Source organism: Sorex fumeus, unplaced genomic scaffold (genome assembly GCF_029834395.1).
Source record: "Sorex fumeus unplaced genomic scaffold, SorFum_2.1 ptg000265l, whole genome shotgun sequence".
NCBI lineage: Eukaryota > Metazoa > Chordata > Mammalia > Eulipotyphla > Soricidae > Sorex > Sorex fumeus.
Window position 1 is genome coordinate 42,026,570 of NW_026606322.1, and position 21,817 is coordinate 42,048,386.

Sequence of the window (21,817 nt, forward strand, 5' to 3'; positions counted from 1 at the left end):
TTGACATAGAAGAGTAGACATCATTAATAATGACCTGAGTCAGAGAGTCAAAGTTCAACTGACTAGAAATGCTTTATAATATCAATTCATGTGCCTAATGACTAATTTGCCTACTATAAATTTCATATATTTTCCTAATAGTTTTTAAAATGATAAAGTTTTATTTTTGTCTACAACATGTATTTTCATTTACCCAGATAGATGGCCTGTTCAGATGATTAACATTTACAACTCTAGCCATCTCTTTACTCATTTATATCTTCTTAAAGATTAACTGTCCTTTTAAAGCTACTTAGTGTATAGAGACATTAGACTGACAGAGCATTCGAACTGCCTAGTAAGATGATGCAGATTTATGTAAGTGCATTGCAAATCTTTGAAAGCTAGAGAGAGTTTTCCAAAGTTGGTGGAGATTTCTAAGGTTCTCTCAGTATAATACCTTCAAAATCCTAAAATGGTGTCCAGAAGACGCATACATTCTCTCAGCACCTCTGAAGTCATGTTTGCAGCTCTCTTTGTCATGCTGCTAGTGGTCAGTGCAGGATTAATTGCAGTGTCTTGGTTGACAATCAAGAGCTCAGAAAGAGGTAAGTGACAAGGATTTGGTTACTGATGAATGCAGATAATTTCTATTCAGATGGATTGATATACATTAAACTAAATTATCCTGCCAGGATATTTTATTCATTTCTGTGCTTATATGACCGGGCATTTATGTTGATTCAAATGCCTTGCTGTAGTTCACTTCAGAATATACTAGAAAAATGAGTTCGTTTGCAATTTGAAATTTAATACAGAATTCAAATATGGCACAATTTTTTTCAAGTTTTCACCTATTTGGGAGGTTGGCCACACTTCACTTTGCTTAAGTCTTTCTTCTGGTTCAGGGATCAGTACTGGCAAAGCTCAGGAACTATGGGGTGCTGGGGATTGAATCTGGATCATTCACATGGCAAGTGCTTTATACACTGTATTCTCTCAGGTCTCATGAGACTACATTTTTAAAAATATATGTTAAGTTTTTCAATTTTAACATATGATAAAATAGTTTTCATAGCTCACAGGTTTTGTCTGATAGAATTTAAGTGACAATCCTGTCAAAATACTAAAAATGTACATCAACCAACAAGCAAAGCTAATGAAAAAGAAATTCTTATTGTCAGATTATAATGTATTTTTTATTGGATTAACAATTTTATCTTTTAAATTAACCTTTTAAATCTAGGGATATTCCACAGAAGCCAAAAAAAATGATTCAAATTAATTCTGTAATAGAACACCCAAAAACATAAGACATGCTTACTTTTATTACCCCTTGACTCATCTCTAATCCTTCTAAAATGAACTAGGCTGTCCCTGGGGGTAGGAATAATATAGCAGAGGTGGGGAGACCAGCTATAGCCTTGGGTACGATTCAGTGACACTTTCTGCTTATTTGCTTAAAGATGGTAGCTTTCAGCATTTGGGAACAATTTTACTACTGAAAATAAGACAGTTGGTCAAACAAATTGGGAACCTCTGCTTACAAAAAAAAGTTTACAGAAATTGTAGAATTTTCACGTAGCTTTGTCCTGGTCATCCTGATCTTTTATTTGGTCATAACACAAATATCACAATTGTGGATTAAAGGTTTGTACAATATTAGTAATTAATTTATTGGTTTATTAATTTATTATTAATTAATTAGGTTATTAAGGTCCCACCCACTTTTCCCATTAATCCACTATTACTTGTTCATATTTTATGCGTATATCTAAGCAAGATTTATTGTTTTTATGTTCAATAACATATCACCATTATTTTATTTCTTTAGCTCTGCTCAACCCATGAAAATTTTTTCAGTTTAATCTTTAAATGTACAATTTGGATATTAAAAAATTAAATTAAATGGGAAATATGCTGTAATAATTATGCAATGAGAATGGTTTAAAAAATATAGGATTCATTATTAATATTATTTCTAATGTTATTCACAGACTGCAAAGTTTAGTGTCAATCTATGATGTATTCGGGGTTGTAACATCAAATAAGCTGATATCAAATTTTCAGATCTGTTGTTTATTAAAGTTATGACTTTGGGAAATTTTATCTGAAACAAAGTTCTAATTTCCTTCCCTTGGAAAAGACAAAGTAATGTATTCTTATGTAAAGTCAGTGTGAAAGTTTCTTATCATTATTACAATATGTAATGTCAATTTTATCAGTTTCTGTTTCAGTTGAAGTGATTTGTGATTCATAATGAATATATATGTATCAAATAATATATTTTGATTAAGAGATTTTCTGGACTTAACAGTATATTTTATTAGCCATCTTTATATTAAATTTGACCATTTTCCTGGCAGTTTCTATGGTTTTCATATATTTTCTGCAGTATTCTTGATAAATATTCCATAATGACATACATTGTCTAAAGGCAAAAGGTCATACCAACCAATTTTATAATTATTAGAATGAAAGCAACTTCAGAGCTGTGTTTCAAAGTTATACAATACTGAAATCTTCACAGCAATCCACACATAGAAACCCAGCAGTGGACTTGGATGCTAGCAACTACAAAACTTTTAATGGTCCACTTCTCACCATGCTTCTCTCAGTTAGTTCCCATAATTGGTCAAAATTGATCATCTTTCAACAGGAATCTCAATAACAAAAATTCCTTGGAAACTTGGATTGTGCATTAAACTTCAAATACAAGAAAAACATGTAATAAGATGGGGAATAAATGTATTTTTATCTTTAAAAACTAGAAGACAGCTTTGTAAGAAAAACATCAGTTGATTATGAAACATTGTATCTGCAAAGAAGAAAACAAAATATGGGATAAACACAGTTAAACAAGAATTTTATTTCTGTTTTAACTATACTGTGTCTTTCTTACTTATTTTTCACATTTGTGTTTTATTTCTTGTTAATTGATTTAGATAGCGAGTTTGGAAAAAGTCACGAAACAAGAGGGACATTTAAAATAATATCTGGAGCTACATACAATCCAAATTTGCAAGACAAACACTCCGCGGATTTCAAAGTCCTTGCTTTTGATCTTCAGCAAATGGTAGGAAAAGGTCTCTTTTCAGCTAAATTAAAATATCAGAACATAATTTCGCTACTTACTTGCAGACAGATACACAAATTCTGTTTTCTTACTTTGAAAATGTAAGTAAAGTAAGTAAAGGCCCTCCCGTTGATCGTCAATTTGCTCGAGCGGGCCCAGTAACGTCTCCATTGGAGACTTTGTTGTTACTGTGTCTGGCATATCGAATACTCTCGGTAGCTTGCCGGGCTCTCGAGAGGGGCGGAGGACTCGAACTCGGGTCGGCCATGTTGGCTACGTGCAAGGCAGACGCCCTACCCGCTGTGCTATCGCTCCAGCCCCACTTTGAAAATGTAATAACTAATATTCTCAGGACTGAGCTCAGCACCAGAGAGAAGAAAATTACTATTATCTTATTCTTAGCAGAATATAAATACGTTTTTAAATATTTTAAACCTAGTTTAAATCTTAATTTATTTAGCTTTTTTGTAACTTTTTTCTATTCATTTTTAGATAGATGACATCTTTCAATCAAGTAAGCTGCAAAATGAGTATAAAAATTCAAGAGTTTTACGATTTGAGTGAGTAAAAGTCAAATTTTTTTACTGATTTCACAGAAGCACAAAAAATTTTTCTAAATGTATAAAATAGTAAGGGGAGCTGGGCCACATCTAACCGGGCTCTGAGGCTGTTCTTAACTCTGTGCTCAGGGATCTCTCCTTGTTCAGAGAGCCAGGAATAGAATCAGGGTCATCTGCCTGCAAATTAAGCACATTAATTCCTGTACTCTCTCTCTCTCTCTCTCTCTCTCTCTCTCTCTCTCTCTCTCTGGCCTCTAAAATAGTACTTTTAGGAGCAAAGGAAACAATTAAACTTTTCAACAAATTTCTTGTGAAAATTTCAAAAAAGGGCATAGCATAAAGTCTTTATATTGGTAGCAGAAAATCATAACTCTTGATACTTGATTTATATTAACGTATTTTTCCATCCTGAGTGTAAAATTGTGTAGATACAATAAGGGAACTAAGGTTGAAAATATGCACTTGCAATGTACAGGAGTTTATTATTCAATTAATATGAAATGAGACTTCTAAGGAACTCTAGGCCACTGGAGAAATACAAAACTAGCTAATATAAAGGTTGATCTTCTATCTTAGATCAAGAATAATTATACCCAAAGGAAATAGTAAGAAAGATTCATGGTCATGGGATGAGATGTTCACAAGAGTTCTGGCATACTAAAAAAAAATATCCTCAGTTTTAAGTGATCAAATAGAGCTAGGAAAGGCACACTTGAGGCAAAGGGATCACACTTGGAAAAACAAAAATCAAATGAGGAGGAAATTTAAGACCTTGTCATATCCTATTGAAAAAAAAAACTCTATACATGGATGGTACAATGCCAAAAATGCATAAAGGTTCACCTTTTCCTACACTATGCCCAGTGAAAAGTTTAAAATTCCTTTATCTTTTGGAGCGAGAGATATTACTAAGTGGTAGAGCTTATAAGCATGTGTGAGATCCTCATTTGGATTCATAATTCCACACCATGAATTATATGAGTAGTACTTATAAAAATAATACAGTATTTTGCTTCTATTATTCTACACTTATTACCTTTATTTCTTATTTCCTTGCATGTCAAACTGGCTAATTCTCTTTTCCATCAAATATTTTGATCCCAATAACCACCCTGTCTTATGTCCACCGCCGTAATATCTTTATCCCATTTACAATGCAGAGACTTCTCATGTTTCTTGGGTCTTGTTCTCTCTTAAATCCCCCTTTATTGGCACAATATCAGGACTAGAAAACTTGGAGACTCCTAGGAAAGGTTTGATTTTTAATCCTTCACAAAGTTCTATTTTTTAAATATTTGATCAATATTTATTCTGTGAGAGTAAAACCATACATGTGAAATTTTTCTATCCCAAGCTATTCATCTACTTGGACTGATGTTTCAAAACAAGCTTAACTGTTCCAGTTGGATAGAGATTGAGTGTAAACATTAAAACATTAGTTCATATTTAATTCTCAAAGTTTTTAGCATTTTTGGGCAAATATTGCAGTCACTTGTCTCGATTTAATTAGACTTTGTAGAGAGAAATCCCTCCCAATGACAGTAACCAGTGCAAAGTTTATCTAATACTTTTGCTAATAGCAAGTTTGTGAGGTTTACAATTTTGAAACACTCTGGATAACATTATTTTGATTAGACTAGGGAATTTTGATGAATATAGCCTTTTAAAAATATTTGTATGAAATAGCATTTCATTGCAACATTTTAAAATTTTCCATATGCATCATTATAGATCAACATCTGCATATACTAACAAAAAAAGAGTAAGTACATGTTTTAGTTTCAGAATATAAATTCTATGGGAACAAACTGATAGCATAGGGATTAAGATGCTTTCTTTGCTTGCAGCCGACCCAGATTCAAATTTTGACACTGCCCATGGTTCTTCAAGCATCACCAAGACTGATCTCTGAACACAGAGCCAGAGACAAGTCCTCAGAAGTATTAAACTGTGACCCATCTCACTCTCTCCCCCTAAAAAGAATAGATATTCTTGCAGTTGTTGCTATGACATGACTTACCACAGTTCCAATACTGTTGCTTATATTTGCAATGCTACCTCCTTTCTCTGTTTCTGTCTCTATCTCTCTCTGTCTCTCTCTTTCTCTATCACTGTCTCTGACTGTCTTTGTCTCCTTCTCTCTGTCTCTGTCTTTGTGTCTCTGCCTCTCTCTCTCTCTCTCTCTCTCTCTCTCTCTCTCTCTCTCTCTCTCTCTCTCTCTCTCTCCCTCTGCCTCTCTCCCTCTGCCTCTCTTTCTCTCTTTCTGTAGGGTGGGGCTTATCCACTTTTGGTGTTGATCTGGGAACCATAGAGGGTGTTGGGGTTTGAACCTGGGTCAGCCGTCTCTAGTCAAAAGCCCTATACACTAGGTACAATTTAGAGATAAAAACGAAATTGACATCAGTCATCAGATCTTCCTTACAGTACTTAGTATAAACCAGGAAGGGACTTTGTGAATTGCATAGGGATGCCTAGAAGCACTAAAACAGCAGTTACTGTTTTCTCATAGAATGGTTATCTGGTAATGGAGACAACTGTGGACATAGTCTATTTCACATGCAGGATGGTAGCAGCCCTCTGTGATAAATATTTCTCTCTCATGTGAGCTTAGAGAAGTATTTTTTACAACCATAAATATAGACTTTTATATTCTGATGGGTTATCAAAACCTCCAGAAATTTCTCTGATTCTCAATAACAAATCTTTTATTTTTCTTGAAGTTAAAGTGACTGAATTTAAAACTTCAAGTTATTTGAACTGCTGCATCTCTCCTTCGTTTTTATAGCTATTTTGAAGAGCACGGCAGTGCCAAAACCTTCACACAGACTTTATAATGATGCTAAAACAGCAAACTTCTTTAGAGTGGATATACTTTAAGCCAGTGGTAGTTAAACTAAAACTTAAATCAGAAGTGACTTCTTAGAAGGTAAAAAAAAAAGAATCCCAAGAAAATGTTAGAATGGTAAATTATATATTGGTATTTAAGGACGTTTAGAAATGAGAATAGTATAACTGAAATCCAAGCACAAAAATTTATAAGTCTATAACTGTATCTCATGGTGTTTCAGTAATAAAAAATTAATTAATTAATTAATTAATTTTAAAAAGCAATACAAAAATAAGAATGAAGATGAAAGTAAACAGGTTGTCTTTAAATGATCACAAACAAAATGATATATTTCAGTAAAAAGTGACAAATCCCTAAATGAGCTACTGACTTTCATTTTAAATGGCAGTTAATAAAATGGACTCTCAACTAATTGAAATCTTCACCAACTTTTAAAATTATACCTAAAATATTTTAGCAAACCTATTTTATATTTTATTACTAATTTTAATTAACTATCTACATATGTATAACGAGTCTCATCCCCCTGATCCTAAAAGAACCTCCAATACTGCAATGTTGGGAAAGACGAGTAAGGAGAGGCTGCTAAAATCTCAGGGTTAGGATGAATGGAGACCTTACTGGTGCCCATTCTAGTAAATCTATGAACTGCAGTGACAGTAATCTATATATGCATGTGTATATGATTAAAACTTATTATTCAGAATATTCTCTTTAATTATTAACCTATGTAATATCTGTCTTAAAAATGTCTTAAAACTATTTTATGTCAAGTCCTGACCCTGACCAGTGTATATAAGAGTGTGTGAGTGTGTGTGTGAGCATGCATGCATACGTGTGTGTGTGGGTGTGGTGTGTGTGTATGTATGTATGTGTAGCAGGTTTACAGGATAGTCTGTTCTCATCTGGGAAGATTTTCTTTACAGAATATTTAGCAGGCTACTCTTTAAATGATATATGATTTACCCATTGTGGCGGGTATATTTTCCTTTGAGCAGAGATCAGAAAAAGAAAAATTTTGGCTTACTCAGCAATCTTTAAGGTTACTAATACTATTAAGCAATGTAAAAGATAAGAAAAATTTTCATTTCTTGCACATTGGTCCTCATCCATGATACCATTACCTGCTTATAATATATCCTTTTGTTAACATTGACAAGTACTTTGAAAAAAAAAGGGCCAGGGTCCTTCTAACTCACATTTTCCATAGTAAAAATCAATTTAAGGAAAATTATAGAAATCATTCTAAATCCCCAAATATCAGCTTTAGTTTTCTGATTAAAAGTGAAAAATAATGTTTATTATGTTTTTTTTCTGATTTCTACTATGCATCTCTCTTATCCCAACATATACATGGAAAACAAATTTTAAAGACTGTAACTGCAAGTGAATATAGGGTATGTCATTCCTGTCCTTGCAACATATAAATTATTAAATGCAATGTATAATTCACAACTAAAAAAAAATCTCATAAAAATGCTTTATGCCTGAGGACAAACTAGTTCAGTTATTTTCAACTCAGGGAAGGAAAATTCCAGATTTGTATTTTTATATCAAAAATACCTGGTGCTCTTACTCCCAACTCACATTAAATAAAAGCATATGTTTAGTCATATGAAACATGCCAAAATTATGTAAAGAGAAAATGCAGATTTAGTCAGAAGTCCAACTAATGTGCAACCAAGGGCAAAGTGAAAATGTACAACATTAAAAAAGAGAATTTTACACATGCTATTCCGTCTCACTTTATTTAAATTATATTTAGTCTTGTTTATTTAAATATTATTTGGGCTAGAGTGATAGCCCAGCAGGTAGGGCTTTTGCCTTGCATGCAGCCGACCCGGCCTATCTGGGTTCGATTCCTTCGCTCCTCTTGGAGAGCCTGGCAAGCTACCGAGACTATCTCGCCTGCACAGCAAAACCTGGCAAACTGCCCGTGATGCTATATGCTAAACACAATAACAACAAGTCTCACAATGGAGACGTTGCTGGGCCCAGTCGAGCAAATCTGTGAACAACGGGAAGACAGTGGTACAGTGCTATTTAAATATTGGGGACCTAGTGGTTAAGGAAGGAGGAAGAGGGGTAAGAGAAGAAGGAAAAATACAAGGAAGAAAGAAAAGCAAAATAAGGAGAAAGAAATGCTGATAAAGGAGGAGGAAAGAAGAGGGGGATAAAAGGGAGTGGGGACGGATAAAAGGAAAGAAAGATGAGTGAGATTCTACTTCTTTGGAATGAATAAAATATGCTGCCTCCTCCACACTCCAAAAAATACAGGTAGCTGTTTTCCTTCTCAACTGGGTTTTAAAGCTTTGGGTAACAATGCAAATAATTAAAGTCTATATACCTGCACCTAGGTATATTTGTTATATTATTACTTTTGCATCATTGTAACATCATTGCTGTTAGTGTCACTGCCACTGTCTTCCTATTGTTTATCAACTTGCTGGAGCGGGCCCAGTAATGTCTCCACTGTGAGACTTGTTATTATGTCCGGTATATCAAATACTTCATGAGTAGCCTGCCAGGCTTTGACATGCAGGCAAGATACTCTCAGTAGCTTGCGGGGCTCTCAGAGAGGGGCGGAGGAATTGAACCCGGGTCGGTCAGGTCAGCCGCGTGCAAGACAAATGCCCTACCACTGTGCTATCACTCCAGTCTGATACATTGTTGTTATTATTTACAATTATTATACATGGTTATTATTATTACAGTATTATTATTATTACAGTATTTGGATTTGGACAAAATACATTGTGACCCAAAATAGCAAGTGATTCCCTATGTGGCGAATTTTGTGATCCTGAACTAGTTAATTTTGTCCTTGCCTGGGAGGTAGGGGAGTTGCACACCCAGCTGTGCTCAGGGATGACTATTGGTTCTGTGCTTATGGAATCATATGTCATGCCTGGAGAACTTGGTTAATCACATACAAGGCAAGTGTCCTGTCTGCTAGTTCTTTGGTCCCTAAACTAGTTGAGGAGCCTTTACTGGCTACAACAATTTTAGTAAATGATTAGATAATTAATTATCTAACACTTTAAAATAATTTAATAAAAATAAAGTATGAAAATGTTCTAATAGGATATATTAGCATTTTTTATTAAAAACTAGCTACATAGAAGAGAATTATCTACATGAACCTGTGAACTTAAGTTGTAGAGAATGTTGACCAACTACAATATTTCAGGAACATTGTGGTTTTGCATAACCATTAAAGGAAACATTTAAAAAAAAAAAAGGAAACATTTAATTGAGCTTTTATTAAGATAGGTATAGAGATATAGGGGCAGATAAAGTACTCTTTTGAAGTTGATCACATCCTTAAAGAATCTTAATAACAGATATTGCAAGGATATTAATATGTGTAACTATCTAAATTTGAGGATGAACACATTTTTCTATCCAAAACTGAATTTTAGCTAGTCTTTCTCTTAAAGTTCCAAATATGCTCTGTCACTAGCTGACTGCGGACTACAGAATGAATAGCAGAGGTGTTCTCGTCTCCCAAGTAGTTTCTATTATAAAATGACAGTTTGAGATAGGTGGAAAATATAAGTGAGAGAAAGAACAATCTCTCAAGGTATTTGGAAGTAAGGATCTATGAATTTTTATGTTTTTAAAAATACAAGCAAATCACCAATGAAAACTTTTAAATGCATGTTGCAGAACAGGGTATAAATAAAAAATGAGATGATTTAGGCCCTATAATGAAATTTTGATGCTATGGTTAAAAAAATGATACAGGTAAAATAATCCCAGTTCTTGACCATCAAGTGGAACAACCCGAGTTTCTAATCATATTATGCATGCTATCTTTTTTCTATAGCTATCAATTAGAAATAAATTATTTCTATAAATATGCCTGCTATTAGACACTCATATACTATGTAGAACATTTTTCTCTGAAATTAGTGAATCCATCTTAGAGTTCTTACTACTTAGGAATAACTGTGAAAAATTACAAATTCACACTCTTCATTGTCTCAAGCTATAAATTAATATTAAATGTTATGATGCTGCTTAATTTTGTTTAATTTGACAGAAATGACTTGAGAAAAGCCTTACAAGGTATTGATTTGTTAATAGAGAACTCAAAATCTAAATTCCATCGTGTTAACTATGTTGGGTCTTTCTGTTCTCAGATAAACATTTAGACTTACAATTCCTTTTACTTCCACCTGTGTAACAGAGATAATGTTTGGCATAATATATCTAGTACAGGTATAATGAGAATTAATGAGATGATGACTATGAAGAATTTGAGACATCGTAACATAAATTGAGCACAGATAACAAAAAGAAGTCTGACTTTTTAAATCTTATGTCATCATTTGCTTTGCAGAATTGGCAGTGTTATAGTCATATTCGACCTCTTCTTTGCCCATTGGGTGTCAGATGAAAATGTTAAAGAAGAACTAATTCAAGGAATTGAAGCAAATAAATCCAGCCACCTGGTCACTTTCCATATTGATTTGAACAGCATTGATATCACAGGTATCTCTGAACATTATTTGATTTCTTTGAATCATTAAGCTATGAAATTAAAATTGTGGCTATATATATATCAGGAAAGCAGTGATACCTACTCTTGAATTTTGATACATTTCTTGTTGCTTGAGGTAACACATTTACATGAAAAAAGCAAAATGTGCAGAAACCATATTTGAAGAAAAACATCAGAGAGAAATGTTTGTACTATCAAATATAAAAGAGGTTCTGAAAATATTGACATGATTAAATGTTTGAAGGTGTTACCAGTTTCCTGTCATTAGTCACACATATACCCCAATTTCCAGAAAACTCCATCATAAAGAAGCACTCTTTCATTTCTGATAGTCATAGATATGATCCGATTGTTAACTGAAAGGCAAGTCTATCAGTCTAGTCTGTAACAGAGAACTTCAAAGGAGGGTAGCAAAAGAAAAGGGTTAATGATTTTGATACATCTCAATTTCTTGCACTGTAGTGCTGTCCTCCCATTGTTCATCAGTTTGCTCCAGCGGTCCCAGTAATGTCTCCACTGAGACTTGTTGTTACTGTGTTTAGTATATTGAATACTTCACGGGGAGCTTGCCAGGCCTTGTGGTGCAGGCGGGATACTTTTGGTAGCTTGCTGGGCTCTCCGAGAGGGGCAGAGGAATTGAATCATGGTCAGCTTGGTCGGCCGCATACAAGGCAAAACACCCTACCCGTGGGGCTATTGTTTGAGCTCCTCAATTTCTTATTTATAAAAAAATATTTTTTAATATTCAAAAATTTAAATAAGTGCTCTCTTTGTCTCCATCTCTGTCTCTCTATCTGTCTGTCTGTCTGTCTGTCTGTCTGTCTCTCCTTCCTCTATGATCAAACCCCAAGGCATGTGTTTTGCAACTGAGTTACATGCCACATGCCATGTGCCCTACCTCTAAGGAACAGGTTTTTGTTTGTTTTGGGTGCTGGGTATAAGACACAGGGTCTTACACACACACAAAAAATGATAATTATATTTTGAATTAGAATTCCTTAAAAGAGAAGAGCTAATGCACATCAAAAATAATCCTAGGACAGTATACCTACTGATGCTTGTTTAGATTATTCTAAATTTATATTCCATTTTTCCCACATTTAATTCAATTATACTGAATACAGATTTTGTTCAATCATAATAATGTTGTAGTGATTTATGAGAAGTGGGAAGAAGAGAGATGGCAGACTCAAGAGGGGGGACTAGCACATTTGTGTCCACCCACTGAGGTGATCCAGACAGGTGGCCAGGAAAATTTAGGACTGATGAAAGTACATTGAGTCACTGCACAGTACAATACTTAAGTCTCACCGGTTCCACAAGACAGTTAACAAACTGCATCCAGGTCCTACCATTCTGAAGTCCACAGAATGCTGTCAAGGAGAAGATCTTTGAATTTTTGGTAGTCCATCTGTTTTTAATAATAACCTTTTATTCCTACTGAAGTATATCTTAGAAGAGGACCTGGCATTTTGGAAAATGATCCATACCATGGAACTCAGACAAGACCAAACAAATTCCTCTCTGCAAGAAAAGCAAATTGGTTCTAATTTCTGCCAAGGCTTTCTAGGAACAATGCCTTCCTCCACAGAAAATAATTTTTAAAGGACGTAAGCAGTAAAGTAAAAAGTTTTATTTAGAATATTATGAAGAAGGGGAGAGAGAGAGAGAGAGAGAGACAGAGAGACAGAGAGAGACAGAGACAGAGACAGAGACAGAGAGACAGAGAGACAGAGAGAGATAGATTCACTGAAGAGAGAACAGGGAATTCTCCAGAAGAGAGAGCTCAGAAGGAAATACCAACTCATGTTGAGATACCCCCATAAACTACACCCAGAACTTTACCTCTACAAAGTTAGTTTTATAAGTTTTCTCCCAAACTGTTCTGGGGAATTTCATATCCTCTATCAAGTTAGCTTTCTAGCTTTGCTCCAAACATCTTCTGAAGAATTCCACATCCTCTATAAAGTTAGTTTTATAGTTGTTCTTCTAAACTCCCCTGGGATTTCCATGTAGATAAAAATCCATTGTTAGAATGCTGTCAAGGGTTAGAGCTTTGAATTTTTTGTGTTCCAGCTGTTTTTCCTTTTCATTTCTTTTTTTTAAATTGAATCACCACAAGATAAATAATTACAATGTTGGTCTTTTTTAAATTGAATTACCATACACAGTTACAAGGCTGTTTTTGATTGGGTTTCAGTCATACAATGTCCCAACACCCTTCCCTCCACAAGTGTAAATTTTACCACCACCAATGTCCCCAATTTCCCTCCTGTCACCCTCCCCCTAGCCTGTCTCTAAGGCAAGCACTTTCCTTCTCTCTCTCTCTCTCTCTCTCTCTCTCTCTCTCTCTCTCTCTCTCTCCTTTTTGGCATTATGGTTTGCAATATAGAAGTGGAGAGGTTATTGTGTTTATTCCTTTCCTTAACTTCAGCATGCAGTTCTTATCCAGAGAGATCATTTCCAACTACCTTTGTTCTTATGGTCCTGTCTCTGTTCTAATTACCATCTCCCATGGCTCTTGAAGCAGGCTTCCAAATATGGACCAATCCTCCTGGCCCTTATTTCTACTCTCCTTGGTGTTAGTCTCATACTATGTTACCATAGTGCAGTTCAGTAATTTTATGTCTGTCCATTACCTTCTGACTCATTTCATTCAGTATCATAATACTCTCCATGTCCATCCATTTATAAGGAAATTTCATGACTTCATTTTTTATTACAGCTGCATAGTATTCCCTTATGAAGGTATATTATAGTTCCTTTAACCAGTTGACTGTTCTTGGGCACTCAGGTTGTTTCCAGATTCTGTCTATTGTTAATAGTGCTGCAATAAATATGGAAGTGCAGATGACATTTCTGCTATGTATTTTTGGGGCCCTGGGATTTATTCTCAGAAGTAGTATGACTGGGGCAGATGGAAGCTCAATCTCTAGCTTTTTGAGTTATACCCATAGTGTTCTTGGTGGTAAATGTGTAATACAGCTCGCAAAGGATCCTGATGCACTGAGTTTGAATGCCCTATTTGCCTAGGGCTTCGATGACCGCTTCAGTCTCAACAGAATCAAAGGCCTTTTTTAAATCGATAAACGTTAGGCAGAGTGGCATCTTGAACTCTCACAAAACCTCAATGAGCTTGTCACCCTGTGGATATGGTCAATCATGATGAATTCTTTTTGGAACCTGGCTTGCTCACATGGTTGTCCTTCATCTAGTGTTCTGCCTATTCTATTCAGGATGACTCAAGTGAACAACTTATAGACAATGGACAACAGGCAGATTGGGCAATAGTAGCAAATGTCATGGGTATTTCCCTTCTTGTACAATAGAATAGTCCTGCTGGTTTTCCATTGGGATGGAACCTTGCATTCAGACAAGTATCATGTGAAGAGCTGAGCCAGTGTACTGATGAGTACTGGTGGCAGATTCTTCAGTGGTTCAGGTCTGACCTTGTCTGGACCAAGTGCTGTTTGCTGCTTTACAGATGAAATAGTTTGTCGGATTTCAGAAGGGAGAACATTGAGAACAACATCCTGCAGAATTTGGTATGTGGGCAGGTGGACATGTCTGTTGACGAGATCTGAGTAGAAGTCGTGGATAATCATCTCCATTGCACGTCTGGAAGATGTGATAGATTCATCAGGACATCGGAGGGCAGTCATCTTGTAGTTGGTGAAAGACATGTGAGCATTGTGAATACTTTTCCTGGCTTCTGCTGCATCGGCCAACACTGCTACTCTTCTCTCTTTGAGGTCTTTCTTTATTGCTTCGACAGTCGACAACTATACCACCTCCACTTCGCTGATGACATCGTTTTAATAACACCAAACATTATTGAAGTGGCACAAATGCTGGCCGACCTTGACCGTGAGTGTGGAAAGGTCAGACTGCAGCTGAATCTCACCAAGACAATGTTCGTGAAAAATGAACTAGTCCCGGATGTTCCATTTACTCTCAGTGGAATGAACATCTCTGAATGCAGCAGCTATGTGCACCTGGGTTGAGAACTCAACATTAGGAACGACTTGTCACCAGAACTGTGCAGAAGGAAGACAGCAACACAGAGCGCCTTCAAGAGCGTCAAAGAAGTTGTTAAGAGAATGTAGAACCTCTGGCTCTAGGCATATCTTTTCGACTTTACTGTTCTCCCTGCACTAAAATATGCCTCAGAGACCTGGGCCCTGTGAAAACAGGATGAGAATGCTATTTGTGTATCCCAAAGAGGAATCAAAAGAGTTATGTTTGGAGTATCAAGCTTCACTCAAGTGAGAGAAGGAATCTGGAGTTCCAACCTCCATCAACAACCAAAGATCAGGAATGCTGCTTCGTTTGCCAAGGTGTTAAAAATCAGATGGACCAGATACGTATTGTGATTTAGAGATGACCGCTGGACTAGAGCTGTTAGGGACTAGATTCCACGGGACATCAAAAGAACGTGTGGTCTCCCACCGACGAGATGGTCAGATTTCTTCGTCAAAACCCTGAACAAACGGTTTGAGGCTCTTTGTGTTCCTGGAGCGAGCAGATGCCATTGGGCTACACTACTACATGACAGGGACGAATGGAGACGTTAGTGGTGCCCACTCGAGCAAATCGATGATCAACGGGATGACAAGTTATACAAGTGCTACCCATATTGTTCTTATCACAAACTTTTTTTTCTACTGCAGCTTCTCTGGAGATAATTTTGCATTCTCTGGGCTTGCATTAAAATTAGTTACAGTAGTATTGGGCCTCAATGTCTGTGTACACAAAGTTTGGTCAGTCTCAATTCTTTTGGCTACTCAAGACCTAGTGTGAGAGAAATGTGCTTGATTCACATCTTGGATTTATTACTAAATAACTCATTGTTGCACTATCCCCAAGCTATAGACTATGTCAATAGTAAATTGTTAAACCGGACCACTCACAATTCTTTATGTGTAAACCTTATTCTGTTTAAAGTAAAGTAAAGGCCCTCCCGTTGATCATCGATTTGCTCGAGCGGGCCCAGTAACGTCTCCATTGGAGACTTTGTTGTTACTGTGTCTGGCATATCGAATAAATACATCACGGGGAGCTTGCCAGGCTCTGCCATGGGGGCAAGACACTCTCGGTAGCTTGCCGGGCTCTCCAAGAGGGGCGGAGGAATCGAACTCGGGTCGGCCATATTGGCTGCATGCAAGGCAAACGCCCTACTGCTGTGCTATCACTCCAGCCCCTGACTAGCCTGAAAGTAGTGAGTGGTCGCAAGGTCAACTTAAAGTCAACCTGCAGTAAACTACAAACTAAACTTATTCTGTTTAGATGTTGAAAAATTAAACACTACTTAAATAGTCATACCAATTGGTAAAGGTAAAGGTAAAGGCCCTCCCGTTGATCGTCGATTTGCTCGAGCGGGCCCAGTAACGTCTCCATTGGAGACTTTGTTGTTACTGTGTCTGGCATATCGAATACTCTCAGTAGCTTGCCGGGCTCTCCGAGAGGGGCGGAGGAATCGAACTCAGGTTGGCCATGTTGGCCGCTTGTAAGGCGAACGCCCTACCGCTGTGCTATCACTCCAGCCCTTATAGCAATTGGAATAAAGGAAAATCAAATATCCCAATATCAGATAATCTTGTTATAAAGTGAGATATTAGTATACAAAAATACATAAAAACATGAAGTTTGGGGGGTTATTTGTCCCTCTCTGAACTAGTATACATAAAGTTGATGACTTCTAGTTGGTTTTCATTACTATCTTGGTTAGTTGATGACTTCTGGTTGGTTTTCATTACCATCTTGATTCATCAAAACTTTCCTCTTTCATTAAGGCCCTGGCTGTCTCTTTGCTGCTGCTCCTGCTAAGGGAGGCATCAGCCAATCTTCTTCGTCAAATGGTTTGATCTCAAGTGCTATAGCCGTTGGAAAAAACAGTTATGCATTTTAAATTTGAATGGGTTAAAAATCGCTTTATTGTTAAGCTACAACTAGAAGTGCTACCTTTCAATACATTTCTCTTCTTATCAACCTTTTTAAATAGTGCCTTAGAATCTCCATTTGACAGAAGAGAATATCAGTGCATGCCTAGTTTTGATAAATTGCATTAAATCACACAGTGATCCAGAACTGAATGGAGAATTGTTGTCAAGGTGGTCTAATCTCAATGTTTGTGGTCAAAATAATTTTACTAGAGTGTGTTTGAAACTCCCTCACTTTGAGTAATGTATACTAATTCTCTGAGTGGAATTCCCCATCCCTCTTAAATTTTCTTGCTACATTTCTTTGAATGTGCAGTAAATTTTGTAGATAAATTATGACAAATGAATTGATGAGACTATTGAAACACCTTAACTCCTTGTACTAGCCCTCTCTCCATAGGGTACCTGTCACTGTCACTGTCTTCCCTTTATTCATCGATTTGCTCAACGGAGCCCAGTAACATTGTGAGACTTGTTACTGTGTTTGGCATATCAAATACGTCATGGGTATTTGCCGGGCTTATAAATCTTGCTAGGCTTTGTTGTGCAGGCAAGAAGCTCTCAGTAGCTTGCTGGGCTTCCCAAGAGGGGTGGAGGAATCGAACTCGGGTCAGCCATGTTGGCTGCGTGCAAGGCGAACACCTTACCTGCTGTGCTATTGCTCTCGCCCCATGGGGTACCTAGTATTTGTTATCTCTTCATGTGTACTTTAATGTGTCAATTTATTTAGATTTTTAGTACTTTTCATAAAAGTACTTTTGTCTACCTGTAAGTCTCTCTGCCTCGGTGCCTTTTATGATCCTACCAATCTTCAGGATTGAACTTAGAATTATTAAGTAAACTAAATCAAGGCAATATTGTACATATATTCAGATTTTAAAATAATACTAATTTTTAGCATTATTATAATTTAAATAAAATGCTACTTACATAGGAGAAAAGAACATTCATGGAACTATAAATGCCCTTCTGGGTAAGACAATAATTCTTGGATAAAATGGTTGGTGCAATGTTTGAAATGCAAAGTAATACATGAATCATTAATTCAAATGCTTTATAAAATAAGCCATCATACCACTGAAGCCTATAGAAATATTTTATGGTAGAATAAACCTGCCTGGAGTTGTATTTCGGTTTTATTCATATAACAAAACAACATATTGAAAAATAAAAATGCTTTTAAGCCTGTATGCCCCTCTCCAATGTGAAAAACTACTTATGGCTTTCAAAATCACCTTCAGCCAACTTCATACAATGCTTTAAAAATTGATAAAGCTATTTAAAGAAATTTTGACATCTCTTGATAAATGGTTTTCTCTAACATTGAAAGTCAACAATAGATATCCTTATTAGTCCCTTGTTTTCTATTGATCTATTAAGTGATCTACTGGCCTACATTTATTAAGGACTTGTTACGTGCATAAAATGTCCTAAGAGAAATATGTGGGATGATTTAGGGAAATCATTGTTAAAGAAAGAAGTCTTTGGGCTTAAAATATGGCCTCCCAAACACACAAATGCACTCACGTAAGCATGCACACACACACACACACACACACACACACACACACACACACACACAAACACTCGCACATACCCACACACACAAATGGAAGTATCCCCTCCTAAAAACCAATTTGTTGAAAGAATAAGAAGTGACTGAACTGTATGCTCAGTTTCCTGTGACTGAAGAGATCGTGATAAAGGGATTGAAAATGGGTGATTATCATTCATACTTTTCTCTGTTGGAAATTAGAAAAGAAATCCCTTTCCTACTTGAGAACTACAGGGATGGCATGAGTATACAGTTAGCTGTTAGCCTTAATTTTACTTTGTATGAGAATTTGGTATAAAAATGAAGACCAAAATGTAATATACAATTCTTTGTCATTGAATAGACCAGGGGTTTAGTGCCTTTAACGAATCACCATGAACAACTTGGTAAACCTGAGTCACTGTCACTGTCACTGTCCTCCCATTGTTCATCGATTTGCTCAAGTAGGCCCAGTAACGTCTCCATTGTGACAATTGTTACTGTGTTTGGCATATTGAATATGTCATGAGTAGCTTGCCAGGCTTTGCCGTGTGGGTGAGATACTCTTGGTAGCTTGCCGGGCTCTCCAAGAGGGGCAGAGGAATCGAACTAGGGTTAGCCATGTTGATCTCTTGCAAGGCAAATGCCCTACCTGCTGTGAGTATTTGTATAAAGTATAAGGGGAAATTTTATATATTTTGGTCTTACCTATTTCATGTAAATTCCAAAATATATCAACACAGAATTTATTTAAAAGTATTATTAATGACATGTGAGACATGATTATTACCATAAGAAGATGCAAGTATAAAATAAAAGTTAATGCAATATAAAAAAGGAAACAAAAGAAAAGACTAGGGGTGAATTCACCATTTAATAATAATGCCAATTGCTTTGTGGTATTTATAAAATTACCTTTTTGAGACTTGTTTTTATTATCTGGAGGGAAAATAATCAAATATAGAGAGTTATTGTGAGAATTAAAGGTTATGGATTACAAATATACTGTATGATCTCAATTGTTAGAACAAAGAAGGGATACAGAGTTAAATCTCTTTTTCCTTTCTTTCTTCTAGCTTAGATAGCAAAAGGCAATTGACTTCTTTTAAAAGATTCAAGAACTGAACTATGGATAAAGCAGAGAAATTCATCCTAGTAATACTCATTTTAGTCTATTTAACAAAAAATTCACTTTTGAAGCTTACCTATTATTTCAAATTGTATTAATTTACTTTAATAAATCCTTAAAGAATTATTATAAGGAAAAAGTGGTAACATATCATATTCCTTCTTTATTGGGTCCAAATACTACATGAATCCCCAATCATCTTTCCCATTTATTTCTCTTATATAGCAAGATACTATAGATTTATGAAGGGGAACGAGGCAATTAAAGTTGAAAACCACTGTTTCCAAGCAGTAATTTATTACGAGTATGCCTTTCAGGGATGTTAAGTTTATTCTCATTTTTATATGCCTGGAAGACAAAGTTTGAGAAAAATCAACAAATGCATGCATCATATACCTGGCATGAATTCTATTATAAATTCTGCCAAAGAGAATTTTTGTATGAGAGTGAGTTCAAAGCCCATGAAGATTTAATTCTACTGTTTAACAGACTTTGTTGCCTATTACCGTAAAATTTTACTAAACCATTTGGAGCACAGGAGGAGAGAAATGGGAACTAAGGTTATAATACATGGATTTATTTCTCGGCTGCTGCTAAGAACATACGGGGCCTGGTTTGGGCAATTGCTCATACACTTAAAGATTTTCTAGAATATACCTTGTTCTAGCCCTTTGTTGTTTACTGTGCAGGCAATGATTATAGAAAATCCAAAGTTTTGCTACCAATCAATCTTCGATAAAATGCATTTCTTTATGTTAAGCAGTTTGGAAATACTGAAGAAAATGAATGAGCTAATTTAGAGAAGAACTTGAAATTGGAAGAAAAGCTAAGAATTACGTTTATCAATTGAATTATCAGTGATTTGGGATATAAGGACAAGTGACAACTATGTAGGGCGAAAGAAGGAGATTGTCACCAGCTAAAATTCTTAGTGAAATGTCACATGGGCCCATAGTGTACATGTAAGAAATGAAGAAGATATTAATTCTCTTACCCCACCTCTTCTTCTTACCATCTTGCATTCCTTAAATCCAGTGCAGAAACTCTTACCCATCACCCTACTTACGAAGACATAAAAAGAGAAGGGTTTTCACCTAGCCCAGGCTTCCTACTAAAAAAGACTCGGGACTCAGACTCTGTCTTTATTTCTCAAAGTATCTACTGAATTTGTTCATCTTATTTCTGAACTTCTGCTTTCAATCTTGATTGTCTGAGGACAAGAATCTGAGCCTCTCTAACACCAGGACTAAGAAATACTGACTTTAGTTGAAACCAAAAGTTGTTATTTTAAGTATTTTCTTTCCTTGATTTAAATATGGGAGCGAGTGCAGGCACATAATGCACGCACACACACACATATATATAAACTCTTCTAATTTAAGACATTCTAGTACACATTAAATCATATCTATTAAAGTACCTCTTCATTATATTTTATTTGGATTGATCAGACATAATTTTGCTAAAAAGATTGAATTCGCTCTAGCTAAGTGAATAACTATTGATATAAGGTGATAACTATTTTTGCAATCCAGTGTAGTGAAATGAAGTTGGTTTCTGAGTGCAAAAACTTATAGATTCAGATTCTATGTCCACTATTAACTAAGCTGGAAGGATTTTGGACTTAATTTGTCACACACAGTTTAGCAACCAACCTCTATTACTCTTGATTAAGTAACATTGTAGCACTGTCCTCTGTTGTTCAGCAAGCGGCCCAGTAATGTCTCCATTGTGAGACTTATTGTTACTGTGTTTGGCATATTGAATACATCAAGGGTAGCTTGACAGGCTTTACTGTGCAGGTAAGACACTCTCTGTAGCTTGCCAGGCTCTATGAGGGGGGCGGAGGAATGAAACTGGGCTCGGCTGGGCCGGCAGTGTGCAAGGGAAACGCCCTACCTTCTGTACTATTGCTCCAGCCCTTAGGAAAAATGAAAATTGTACTTTAATTTTTCAAATATGATTTTGTAGTATCTTGTAGCATTTCTTGTAATTGCTTTAGAAAGAAACATTAATGGGTTTCAGTCCTTTCTTTTCCCACAATATCTAACCCAGATTCTGTACAAAGATACAGTAGGTTCCTAACCCCCAAATCACTGGAAATTGTCACTTTGGATCACTCTTAAGTGATCATATCTGAATTACACTGATTGTTTTATGATACAAACCAAATAATCATTAAACCCTTCCATTTTCAGAATTTCAAATAATACTAATTTTCTGCTAGGTTTTCATAATACAAGAT

General features: G+C 35.9%; 1 protein-coding gene across 1 annotated transcript in view; it reads left to right on the forward strand.

Moving 5' to 3' along the window:
- Nucleotides 1–454: 454 nt before the first annotated feature.
- Nucleotides 455–21,817, forward strand: part of TMPRSS15 (transmembrane serine protease 15) — a 132,772-nt gene continuing 111,409 nt past the window's right edge. Inside the window, exons 1-4 of the mRNA XM_056109423.1 lie at nucleotides 455–591; nucleotides 2,929–3,055; nucleotides 3,548–3,615; nucleotides 10,809–10,960. Of these exons, the coding sequence (XP_055965398.1) occupies nucleotides 455–591; nucleotides 2,929–3,055; nucleotides 3,548–3,615; nucleotides 10,809–10,960 (484 nt within the window). The remainder of the gene's footprint in view (nucleotides 592–2,928; nucleotides 3,056–3,547; nucleotides 3,616–10,808; nucleotides 10,961–21,817) is intronic.